The sequence below is a fragment of the Rhagoletis zephyria genome, unplaced genomic scaffold (genome assembly GCF_001687245.7).
Source record: "Rhagoletis zephyria isolate East Lansing unplaced genomic scaffold, Rhagoletis_zephyria_1.1 Rzeph_scaffold_02704, whole genome shotgun sequence".
NCBI lineage: Eukaryota > Metazoa > Arthropoda > Insecta > Diptera > Tephritidae > Rhagoletis > Rhagoletis zephyria.
Genome location: NW_016159788.1, coordinates 61,933 through 73,689, shown reverse-complemented (window position 1 = coordinate 73,689; position 11,757 = coordinate 61,933). Strand labels below are relative to the sequence as shown.

General features: G+C 40.6%; 1 protein-coding gene across 1 annotated transcript in view; it reads right to left on the bottom strand.

The window, feature by feature from the left end:
* Positions 1–1,591: 1,591 nt before the first annotated feature.
* LOC108367501 (potassium voltage-gated channel subfamily H member 8-like) overlaps positions 1,592–11,757 on the bottom strand; it is a 63,831-nt gene continuing 53,665 nt past the window's right edge. Inside the window, exons 10-12 of the mRNA XM_017622119.1 lie at positions 10,343–10,496; positions 9,850–9,974; positions 1,592–4,022 (exon numbers count right to left, since the gene is read on the bottom strand). Of these exons, the coding sequence (XP_017477608.1) occupies positions 1,812–4,022; positions 9,850–9,974; positions 10,343–10,496 (2,490 nt within the window). The 3' untranslated portion in view covers positions 1,592–1,811. The remainder of the gene's footprint in view (positions 4,023–9,849; positions 9,975–10,342; positions 10,497–11,757) is intronic.

The following is an 11,757-nucleotide window of genomic DNA, read 5'->3' as shown; positions in this document are numbered from 1 at the left end:
GCCCCCCCCTGGCTACGCCACTGCGCCGAACTGTCAAAAAAAGGACAAACTACGTATTCCTGCATTTTCTTTCGATTGTTCAACAGAAAGAGGTGAAACTCTCGGTATGATTTGTGACACGAATTTGGATTGGAAACGGAATCTTACGGAACAATCGAGTAAATCGAGCGAAGTATGTATGTATGTGGGACTCATAATTTTCTAAGGGATCGATGTATTGGAGCTGGCGCTAGAAAAGTCCACTGACAGAAGACAGATATTGATTACGCGTTCCTTGGCCTTTACACCCAGTAAGGCCGTATAAACTATATAAAGTTTTCTTCTTACTGATATTTTCAGCAGATACCAAGCCAGTTGCTAAGCAACCAGATTAAAAACAGCTTTATATGTGGAGGGACTTTTGTTCCGGCCACTAAAAAGTTGAAGCCACCATTCCATCAACCCAGCTTAGTCTGAATTACTGGTGTAGCCCAATATTTTTCTACGAAAATATGTTCTCTACCGGAATTCCAGAGAGAAGCTACTGCGTAAACCGCTCCGACTTATGTGGAAGCAGGGTGAACCGCCATATTTATGGAAGGATCAGAGTTTGACAATCCTAATACTGCAGCGTTTTTCACGCCGAATTAATAGGGAGGCTTCCAGTGAGAGTGCTTCACTTCCAGACGTTCTAAGTTGTAGCCAGTCGATCCATGTATGCAAAGATAGCTCAAAGCTTGAGGGAAGGGGATTTGCTTTAGTCTTCCGGGCCACATTAACGGAACTGATGGTAATCGACCACAAGGCCACAAAACTTATAAAGTGCCATTTGATATCCCAAACTGATGTCTACATCTTCACTGACAGCCATTCGGCAAGCAAATCCCTTACGAAGTAGTCAACAGCATCCGTGGTGCCAAAGCAAAAGATGATATGGTTTCCGCGGAATTGTAAACGTGATCAGTTGGCATGACTTTGCACCAAACTCCCTGTTGAGGATGGAAATTGCAAGCCAGTTATTTTCCAGAGGCTCACTAAAAAAGCTAACGACAGATGGCATTACGAAATCACCTCCAAAACTACAACAAAATTGTGAGCGGTGCTCTACGCTAAACGAACTGGCTTTCTACCGAGCTTAAATAAGCATAATATCAGTATGTTAGTAACTGTTATAACAGGACTCCGCATAATTGGTAATCATGCCTAACGACTACGTACGACGTACGATTACATGACTACTGCAAAAGCTGTCAAGTTGAAGAGGATTAGAAAACGACTATGCCCTTGTGGTGTCAGTGCCCTTGTCTATCCAGAGGAAGACGCTCTACTGTGGGTAGACAATTCTTGGATAACTTGGAAGACCTTCGATGCGTAGAAGTCAGGGATTTCTAAAATTCCTGCAAAGTTTAAATAGTTTTAGGAGGGATTGGGAGTTACTTACCCCACAGGCGCCTTAAGCATAAGCGTGTTACAGTCGACCGCGAAAACCTAACCTAACCCAAGGGGGACACGTTAGACGACCATTTAAAGACCGATAACTTTCTTTTTACACACAGAAGACCTAAGTGTATCATCTATCCACTTAGAAAAACATTACAAAGATGTCTCTTTCTCTCTCAAGCGGCCATTTCTTCCATATATTTACATATGTATCTCACGATCAAGCTTTTTCTCTGACTCTCTCTTACACATAACTACTTTGTCTTTGATTTAGGTATATCTAGTTATTTTCACACACGTGCACAGGAGTATCTCATTCTATTAACATACCCTCCTACTCTATTTCTTTAATCGCATTTTCCGTCTGCCATGTGCTACCTTTGCCTTATCTCCTAATTCACACTCGCATCCCTTAGCGACCGCGTAGATGGCAAACCTTTTAAGCCTTTCTCCAATTTGTCAGCATCACCGGCAGAGAAGCGATAACTCGTATGAGCATGGCCGCCATTTGCACCGCCTATGCCAGCGCTTACACTCAGCAAAGAGCGATTCGCATTCAAACTATTACGCTTGTTCACAACCGCCGCCTCCGTCGACGCGCTAACAACTGACGCACAACTGGCACGTGATGAACGCCTACTAGCCAAAAGTTCGAGATGTTCATCGGCTGCCCCTGTGCCACTGTATGCGTAATGTGTCACAGATGTTGTGGTTGTTCCGGCGGCAGCTGTGATTATTTTGCCGGGTGGGGAATCTTCGAGCGCCTCAGGCAGCCGCTTATAGTCGCCGCTGTGTGAACGATGTAGCTTCCAAGAGGAGCGCCTACTACTATTGTTACTTGGCGCATTGCTATTGCCACCGCTTACTGCTGTTGCTGCTCCTCCTCCTACAACTGCGCCTCCTGCTGTAGCTACTGCGCCACTGACTGGCCCATTATGTCCAAGTACGCCAGCTAGGTTGGGCGCCGGCGGACTGTTACTACTGTTCGAGTGTGTAGACGCATTGCTGGAGAGACTACTGTTACTGTTGCTGTGATGTTGGCTGTAACTGGAGTTATTTTGGTTTGAGTTACGCCGTGCCGAACGATGTGACGCTGTTGCAGCTGTTGGTCTTTCCGCTTCGCTAACCACACGCAAGTTCGTCGCTTGTTCACTTGCCGACGTTGTTACTGCCGTTGCTGTTATGATTGTCGTCGCATTTGTTGCAGTCGACATGTAGTGTTCGTAGCGTGCGGGCGGCGATTGTGGCGTGCGATGCTTTGATGTATTGGCGTGCTGCAGGCGTTCTTGCTGCTCCTCAATTGGCTGCAGAAGTGCTTCGGTGGAGCGACAGCAGTTGCTACTTTTGCTAACAGAATATTTCATGGACCAGCGGTAGTCATTGCAGTTCTCATCATCAATCGGCGCATATGACTTTCCATTGCAGCCATTGTCATTGTCACCTAGCAAGTGCTCCTTGGAGCTGGTAATCGAGCTGGGGCCTTCGGCGGGTGATATCACCTCCTCGATGGTATTCAGCGGGGATACTTGCAGCGTCTGCTGTTGTTGTAGCAATTCAATTTCAGTCTTTATCGCAGGATCAATGCCCAGTAGTCCGAGCACTAGCCGCGGATTGGCCAACACAAAACGCTCGAATACCGGAAAGTCTATTTTGTAGAAATCAGTTTGTGTAGCACGCGACATTTTCGGTACTTCTGGCGCCGCTGGCGAATTAGTCTTAGCGCTGCCACTAGCACTTATGCGTCCTTCCGCACCACACTCACCGGCGGTTACACTTCCTGACACCACTGCGCCACTGCCTAAAGGCAATTGCATTTCACGTCCCCATATCTCCGGCGGATGCGATGAGGAGCGTTGCAGCGACATATCATCACTGCTACTCGCCACGAAGCGCAGAGTGCTACCCACGCCCACAGCGTCGCTGCCATTGCCGCAGATGTTGGGTATAGAGCGCGCGGGTGGAAATTTCAAGCTTACCTGCGAGGCCATAGTCGAAAAAGTCATCTCTTGCAACGCCTGTATGGCGTTGCGTACTTCCAGACCCAGCTGTGCTACATCGTTATGCAGCGTCGACACCTGCGAATCTAAACGCTCCATCGAAGGTTTTTTCTTCAAGCTACGCACATCTTCATCACACTCTTCTGCATTCATATCTTCATCCATCGAACCCGTATCCAAACTGGATGTTATATTGAGCGAACGCTGGCGTTCCACACGCTCACGCAGTGTGATTAGTGAGCGACCGCGTGGATGAAGTTTTATCAAGCGTGGACTATTCATGCCCAACAGCGGCGAACGGCCATGTAAGGGTGATGGGGTGGCAATGCTGTGATGTGGTGAAACAGTCGCCGCCGAGGCAGCACCATTTTCATTTTCATCATCACCGCCATCGCCATCTTGCTGGTTCTCATCGTCCTCGCTGATGCTCGGCAGAGGAAAGGATGGTCCAATTTCGGAATCTTGAGACTCGTAGCCTTCGCGTAAATTGAAAGTGAGATCGTGTTGAATGTCGTTGGCGAATTGTTGTTGATATTCCGGATAGAGACGCAATACTTCGACCAAGCCGCCCATGTGAACACACTTGAGATCGCAGTAGGTGAGCGCCTAGGGGAAAGAAAAGTTGAAATAAAATTTCAAATAAATACATATGTATGTAATGGAATAAAAGTATTTGTTGTCAAGCAAAATTAATCGTATTTAAGGCTTAAATGCTAGAGCCTCTTAAATGGTGCTAACAATTACATATATACTCCTAAAAGTCTAAAAGAAAAGTTTAGTTACATTTCAAAACTTTTTTCAACTCACAAAGGTACGCTTTTGGTTCATTATGAAACCGCTGTTCTTAAATGCTTAATTAGTGTCGCAAATGAAACCAACTCACAACAATAATATATATAAAACGTGCGCGCACGCATTTACACCTTGTACAGACACACATTAATTACTTCCAACAATGCCGCGTTATTATACACTTAATTTAATATAAAACGGTTTGTGGTTTACTCTCCAACATTAATGTTCATTAGCCAGGAAATTAATGTTCATCATAAGCCATGGTGAACTTCCGGATCGCTGTTGCATTAAAAAGGTATATGTATGTATGTACTATGTAATTTTAATTTTAGTTTTAATTTTAATTTTTAATTTAATTTTAATTTTTTTATTTTTTATTTCATTTAAAATTTTCAGAATTCATTTCAAAAATGCACTATCTCAGCAGCTGATTCAAAAACGCCCTATCTCAGCACATTTCAATTCATTTTGAAGTGCCATAGGGCGTTCTTCAACCAAATTTTGAGATAGGGTGTTTTTCAATCAAATTCTGAAATAGGGCGTTCTTGAACAGTTTTTTGAGATAGGGCGTTTTCGAACTGGTTGCCGAGATAGATCGGTCTTCTACTCAGCAGTCGATATGTACTTACGTCATAAATTTTAATTCAAATGTTTTATTATTCTTTTCTTTTTTTTTTTTTGTTAATTTGAAAAGCATTTACATAGTTCTAAACCAAGTTGGACAAAAAATCAGCCACGCGGGTCCAAAAATGTTTTTTTTTTGTATACATTTTGCCCCCCTAGAAAGTCAGCTATTACTATGACTCTAACCGCACAAAGCAAACCGCCAAGGAAATGAGTAGTAATTTGGAATGAAAAGGATAAAACCAGCTATTGCCATATAAAAAGAGTCGAGGAAAGTAAAAAGATCTTATTGGAGTGATTTTCTTGTGCCGTCTCAGATACGGTCGAGATATCTAGATTTAGCATAATTTTAGTAGTCCTATAAAATCTTTGTAATAGTGAACCTCTTACGAGACGGAAGCTTATTTGGGCCAAACTTTACAGGACAATTCCCTAATGTGTCTATCATCTACACACAGACTTTGGTAAGAACAAGTAAAGAAGTATAAGTTCAAGCGAAACCGAACATTATATACCCTATTATATAAGTGCCCTCCTGTATAAAAATTGTTAATTCTGGCAACTATCTTGAAAGCTCTTTTCTGTCTATCGAAAGACTCATTGAAAGATCTGCTAATGAGGAGGTCTTTGTAGGTATGTGGGAATACATCGATGTATAAATAGACTATATATTTATTTATTTATTTATTTATTTATTTATTTAGTCTACAGAAAAATGTTTTCTTACAGACAGTTGAGATAAAAAGATTTAGAATATTTAAGTATGTGTGATACATTACAGAGTGAAATAATTATAAATATTAACTTGTAAAGATAACAATGATATTCAATAGCAATATGGGTAGCTGGCGAGGCCTTGTCTCCAGTCTACTTTTGTGTGCGGCGGGCGGAAAGACCTAGTTTCCGCTCCGCCCTGTTTACAGGCCGTTGATCATGGTCGGAAAGGCCGAGCTTCCGATCCATGTTCCCGTAGTCGTTACTTTGTAAGTGAGGCAGGCGGAAAGTCCTAGTTTCCGCTCCACGCTATAGACGAACTGTTGGGCGAGGTCGGAAAGGCCGAGTTTCCGATCCCTGCTCCTATTGTCCTACGCGGTCGCGGAAATATACGAAGCCGTTACAATTGTACTAAGCAGTCATAGATATTGTGTAATTTTTTCGTTCACGGTTGCAGATATTAGTTTATTTAGTTAACTTGTTGAGCAATGTTTTCTTTATTACAAAAAGCGATTCAGATATGTCGATGCAATCATAATGCTTGTTAAAATCTTGGCATAAGCACCGAAAAGCATCATGCATTTCAAAGTTTGATTTACAAATACTCAACACAATAGGTTTAAAATGTCTCGTAGGTCTTGTAGGAATACAAAAATTTATCTCACTCAGTAAAAAGGGACTACTGACCATCCCGTTCATTAATTTAATTAAAAAAAGAACACCAAGCATCTCTCTACGACTCTGAAGCGTCGGCAAATCTATAAGCTTCAGGCGATCCTTGTAGGGTGGGAGATTTTTAGACGAGTCCCAACATAAATTTTTGAGGGCAAATAACAGGAACTGTTTCTGCACTGATTCGAGCCTGTCACTATGAATTTGATAGCTAGGATACTATAGATGCATACTCCAAAATCGGTCTAACTAGAGAGGTAAAGAGAACTTTAGTGACATAAGGATCGTTGAACTCCTTGGCCCAGCGCTTAAGAAAAGCCAACAATCCTCTAGCCCTAATCGCGCAGGAGTTTATGTGAGACTTGAATTCTAGTTTCGGATCCATAGTTACACCTAGGTCAATGAAATTGGTCACTTGCTCAACATTGTGGTCAGATATCATATACGAATTTGGATAGAACGATTTTCTAGAGAAGGTCATGAATTTACACTTTTTCAAATTTAGTGACATGGAATTTGCTTCACACCATTCGAAAATGCAGGTTAGGTCAGCTTGCAAATGCTCCCTATCTTCTGCAGTACTAATGTACTTAAAGAGCTTAACATCATCAGCGTACATTAAGCATTTCGAGTAATTCAACACCTTAGGAAGGTCATTTATAAATAAAATAAACAAGACGGGACCAATATGGCTGCCCTGAGGTACGCCGGATGTGACATGTATGGGCCGGGAGGTACAATTTTTAAAAATTACTCTTTGTTTCCTATCCACTAAGTAAGAAGAAAGCCAGCTGAGAAGAATAGGAGGGAAGCCAATTCGATCAAGTTTATATATAAGGGTTGAATGAGATACCTTGTCAAATGCCTTGCTGAAATCAGTGTAAATCACGTCCGTTCGAAGATTGTTTTTAAACCCATTAGACACATAAGTAGTGAATTCAAGAAGATTGGATACAGTTGATTTACCTTTGCAAAAACCGTGTTGCGATAGATCAATAGCAGAAGTAATAGAGTGAGATAGTTCTTCCGTAACGATTGCCTCAAAAACTTTAGCAATAGCACAAAGCTTCGCAATTCCTCTATAGTTTACGATGTTAGTCCTACTTCCATTTTTATAAAGTGGCAAGATAAACGAATCCTTCCAGGAAGATGGGGAGACACCCTGTTTTAGGGAAGCATTAAAAATATTTGCCAGAGGCTTATACAAATACTCTGCACAACTTTTAAGAACACTTGTGGGTATACCGTCTGGGCCAGCTGTATATGAAATTTTCAAACAATTCAAATGAATGAGGACGTCCGCAGCAGATATCGATGGAATTCGGATACAATCAAATGATGGCAGATCGAATGGGTAGCTAGATAGATTCGAATTCAGTTGGGAAGATGTAGAACTGGCAGAGTAGTTTGACTCGAAGAAACCAGCAAACATATCGGCAATAATATTTTCGTCACTGGAAACTAAGTCATTTAACTTCAATGTTGAGGGATAACCGTTAGTCTTACGCTTAGTGTTCACAAATGCGTAAAACGATTTGGGATTAGAAACTATATTGAGTCGAACCCTGTTAATATAATTATTGTAACACTTTTTGTTCAATACATTGTATTTATGCCTAAGAATGGAGTACGCGGAGTAGTGAGAAGACAAGCCAGATTTTTTAAAAAGCTTAAATGCTTTGGATTTTTGATTTTTTAAGCGTTTCAATTCGCCAGTAAACCACTGAGCGTTAGACGTTACGTTAGCTTCCTTAACAAGAGGAATGATTTTACTGAAAATGTGGCGTAAGGAATTGCTAAAATGTAAGGCACTATCTTCAGCATTCCCATCATACTGGGGCCAAGTTATCTTCGATATCTCTAACCTAAGTTTATTATAATCTGCTGTTTTAAATGAGTAACGCTCCGCTCTTGATTTTTTACTGATAAAGCAACATGAGTTGCGTGAATTTATCAAGGACAATTCTAGTGGTGGGTGGTGAGAATCAACAGGGGTAATCAAAGCATAGCTAGGGGCTATTGTGACGTTGGAAACACCGTCCACAAAAACTAAATCCAGACATTTACCTAAGTTATTACTAACAGAGTTGATCTGGTAAAGACTAAGATCTGACAGATCGTTCAAAAATTGATTGAAGAGATCACGAGAGGAATTTGGTACTAGAATACCATCTATTAGATCCCAAGAAACACCCGCAAGATTGAAGTCACCCAAGACAATAACAGTATCGGAGGGCTTCACCATGGCATGTAGAGAGAGCAGTAAGGAGGAGTGTTTTAAATAAACAGAAAGGCTCGAGTTAGGTGGTATATAAGCAGCAACAAGATAAACGCTAATAGAATGATATCTTATTCGAACGCAGAGGAATTCAACTTCATCGGTGTCAGTGAACTCAATTTCTTCAGAAGAAAGGTCAGTCTGGACAGCGATTAAGACGCCTCCACCTTTTTTATTTAAACGGTCGTTTCGAAACACTTCATACTTAGGACACAAAATTTCCGAGTTGAACACATTCGGCTTGAGCCAGATTTCAGTAAACACCAGTACTTTGAAGTCAAAATCATAGGACTGCAAGTGTAACCTTGATAGCTTTGTGTTCAAACCTCTCACATTTTGGTAGTAAATGCTAATGGTGAGGTTACTTATTAGTTTTTTGATGCCGAGGTGGAAAGCGGAAGTTGAGCCAAATTTTGCCCTTGCGGTCTAGATCTAAATTCAAATTCGCGAATGAAGGCACCGCTTGGCCAAAAAGATGGGCTCATTACTCTATCAAAGCAGTCTTCGGATATGTCTATTTTAAAAGAAGAAATGCTTCTTTCATACGAGAATCTGAACTTGCGTACATGCAACTCATTTGCTATCAGCCTGGAAGTTAAATACCCCTTCACATCATCGACAGTGGTATCTTTTGAAAACCTAGATATAAAGACCGATTTTTTGGAAGGGACAACGATTAAATCCCTCGGGACGGGGTTAACGCAATCGGAAACGGTTTCAGATGTGGTAGGGGGTTGCGGAACAGGGGGTTGCGGAACAGCTGTCAACTTTTTGGATGGAGCAACGATGGCTTCGGATGTGGTAGGGGGTTGAGATGTAGTTGTGGAGTTTTTGGAAGGAGCAGCGACTACTTGCATTGGAACGGTGTTGACGCAATCGGAGATGGCTTCAGATGTGGTGGAGGGTTGAGATGAAGCTGTTGAACAGGAATTTAGTGAGGCTCCAGTAGAAGAAGGACGTGGTTGGGGAGATTCAGTCCGCCGAGGAATCGGTGTGTTAAAGCTTATGAGTTCTTTGTTCATAGCTGGAGTCAAAAGTGGGCGGTTCTGCGGAAGATCCAGGTCCACAGTGATGGGATTCAACACAATATTTTCCACGCCTCTCCTACGTCTCTTAAGACCTTTTCCAGGAGAAGGAGAGGAGGAGGAAGTATCTAATAATTTAAATTCTTTGAATTCATCCTCATACTTCTTGAACTTCTCGTTGAGCAGTTTTAGCTCTTTGCTTATCTCCGAAAATCCATTTCTAGCGGTTCTAAATAGTTTACAGAGATCCACAACAGTTTTTTTACACTTTGGGCATGACGAATACGTACTTAATATTTATTTATAAATTATCAAATTTACTCACCTTCACGTCGCTACTGCTCCGCACCACTGCATCCTGTCCAGCGCTGTTTGTTGTCGCTGTCATTTGGCCGTTGGATGTGGCCACTAAATGAACATTGATATCAGAGCCCACCAAATCACCTTTACCTGCAAGCGATATATGTAAATGGAACACAGCACATGGCATGGTAAATATTATTATTATTTTTTTTTTTTAACTATTACTTCAAGCAAGAAAAATACATGAAATTTGTACTTATATAGTACTTTGTAATTAATATGGTGACATAAATTAAAATAAAACTAAAATTTATGCTTTGGTTTTTAATTTGTCTTACTGTGTGGGATTCGGATATCAATTTCACGTACTTATATATTCATAATAAGCTATCTCCCTTTTTTTATTTATACGCACTTAATTTGCATTGCCATTTTTCTTCTCTCCTATCACTCACCCAAACACTAACATATGTGTAAGCGCCAGTCTATTATATTACATTATTATTATCACTCACCCAAAATAGCCACAACCATATCATCCTTGATGACCTCCATCGAACCATTACAAAGATAGTAAATGTAGTTCAGCGCATCTCCTTTGTGGATTAAAAATTCGCCCGGTGCACAGAAGTTTGTTTTAATGTGCAGTGACAGCAGTTTCAGGCAACCCTGTAAAATAAGAAAAAAATTGTGTCAGTGAAAATAGGTCAAGTTAAATTTATTACAACCACACGAGTTTATATTTATTTTTTTGGATATACGCACAAGGAGGAAATTTTCTCGCTACTGAAGTAAAGCATTTTATTTTTATGATTACTGCTAAGGTTTAGAGAGATTTTCCTAAAAATTCCTTCAAATAAATTATGATCTAATATTCCTGCAAATAACAGTTCTCAATACACGAAGCTTGAAGTCAAAGCATTGAAATATACAAGAGTGTCCCCAAGATTGTATCCCACCAAAAAGGATTAAGTTTAATATTTATTAGTTTTTTGAGTTTTACTTTTTACTTGGAAAGTTAAACTTAATTTCTTCAAGCAAATGCACACAAATGCCCCAGTCCTGAAAGTAGTGAACACGGTATAAGCTAATGATATCAGAGCCATTTCAAAATGGAATCATTTGGCACAAAAGGGAAATTATTGCCGAACTTGATTTTTACGCCACGGAGAATGAGCGGCTGCGTGATGATGAATATGAATATGAAGCTGTATGTTGCCCACATTGTTGTCGTCTGCTTATGTGTCTCCAACTTCGACTACGTATTCGACTTCGACTTCGTCTCCGTATTCGTTTTCGTTTTCGTCCTCGTGTTCGTACTCGTGTTAATTTGCGAATCGGTTATAATCTTCGTGTTCATATTTTCTTTCGAGGTCGTTTTCTTATTCGTTTTTACCTTCGTCTCCGTGTCTTTGTATTTGTCATCGTGTTCATATTCGTTTGCATCATCGTCTTATTACCCGTCTCCTTGTTCGTTCTCGTATTCGTCTCCATGTTCGTATTGGCATTCGTGATCGTTATCGTGGCCATGTTCGTATTCGTATTTGTGTTTATATTTGTTTTCGTTTTCGTCCTCGTCTTCTTTGTGGTAAAGATAGAAGCCCATCGTTACGCCTCTTTGCACTCTTTTATCTATTTTATTTTTCACAAAAAAATAGGGCGGGTATCGTTTTACTAGAATTTACGGGATCTCCACTCCCTGTATATGAGCAAATCTAATGAGTTGTTTTTTAGTGTCATTTCCTTCTCACGTTTTTTATTTTTTAATAAGTTTGGGAAGTTTTTAAATAAAATATTCGTTTTAGAGGCAATGGACATTGACATCAAATACAACATATCTGTGAAGTTTCAAGAGTGTGCCACCAAATAAAAAAAGAATGGCAGCATGCAGAGTATCTGTCGCAGCTATTTTGTAATTTTTGAAATTTTA